General features: G+C 42.3%; 1 protein-coding gene across 2 annotated transcripts in view; it reads left to right on the top strand.

Moving 5' to 3' along the window:
- The window catches only part of GAGE10 (G antigen 10), a 29,595-nt gene extending 28,944 nt beyond the window's left edge, over window positions 1–651 (top strand). For both annotated transcript variants that reach the window (XM_011946650.1, XM_011946649.1), the window contains one exon: window positions 535–651. In XM_011946650.1, coding sequence (XP_011802040.1) covers window positions 535–557 — 23 coding nt within the window. In that variant the 3' untranslated portion in view covers window positions 558–651. The remainder of the gene's footprint in view (window positions 1–534) is intronic.
- Window positions 652–939: the final 288 nt, after the last annotated feature.

Raw genomic sequence — 939 nt, 5'->3', positions numbered from 1 at the left:
TCTGTGGCATGTAGGTCAGTGATGCCCAGCACGGGTGTGAGTAAGATGCCTGTGCTATGCACGCTCCCTGCCGCACTGTCAGTCTTCATGAGCCAGTATTTCTAATAAGACTGTCAGTACATATGTGATATAATCATCTCTCACCATATCAAATGTTACATGTAAGTTTCAGCTTTAGAGACATGGATTGATCAGATTTAAAGTTGAAAGACCATGACTTTAGTACTTCCTGACTAATCAGCTGAAGTATGTTTTACACATGTGTTTTCCAAATTGCTGACTGTGAATTGTGCGTGCTTCTGAATTGAAAGGAAGCACTGGATGTTGAGGGAAGAAAGTACCTTTAAATTCTGCAGGTCTGTCCTCAAAGTGTATAGAGAGGTTTAATTGGATGTAAGACACAGGATCACCCTTAGGGTTCTGTTTCTAGTCCATTTAATAAAAGCCAATCTGTAGTGTGCTTTGTATGCCTTTAGGGTCATTTAAAAAATCTATTGCTAAGTCATTTTCCCAATTGTTACGTTTCTGTTACAGGTGAAAAGCAATCACAGCGTTAAAAGAAGACACGCTGAAATGATGCAGCCTGCTCCCGTGTTGGAAATTTGTTCATTACAATTCTCCCAATAAAGCTTTACAGCCCTCTGCAAAGAAGTCTTGTGCATCTTTTGTGAACTTTATTTCTACCTTTTGGTGCTGTGAGACATGTATCATTCTTTGAAATGTTATATTTTAGTTGTTTGACCTGGTAATATAGAGACATCATTCTTTTTTCTTTCTTTCATTTTTCGCTTTGGCGATGGAGTCTCGCTGTGTCACCCAGGCTGGAGTGCAGTGGCAGGGTCTCTGCTTACTGCAACTCCCGCCTCCGGGATTCAAGCAATTCTCTGCCTCAGCCTCCCGAGTAGCTGGGATTACAGGCGCCCACCGGCACGCCCGGCT

The sequence above is a fragment of the Colobus angolensis genome, unplaced genomic scaffold (genome assembly GCF_000951035.1).
Source record: "Colobus angolensis palliatus isolate OR3802 unplaced genomic scaffold, Cang.pa_1.0 Scaffold252, whole genome shotgun sequence".
NCBI lineage: Eukaryota > Metazoa > Chordata > Mammalia > Primates > Cercopithecidae > Colobus > Colobus angolensis.
Note: the sequence above shows the minus strand (reverse complement) of the source record. Positions and strands in the feature narration are given on the sequence as shown.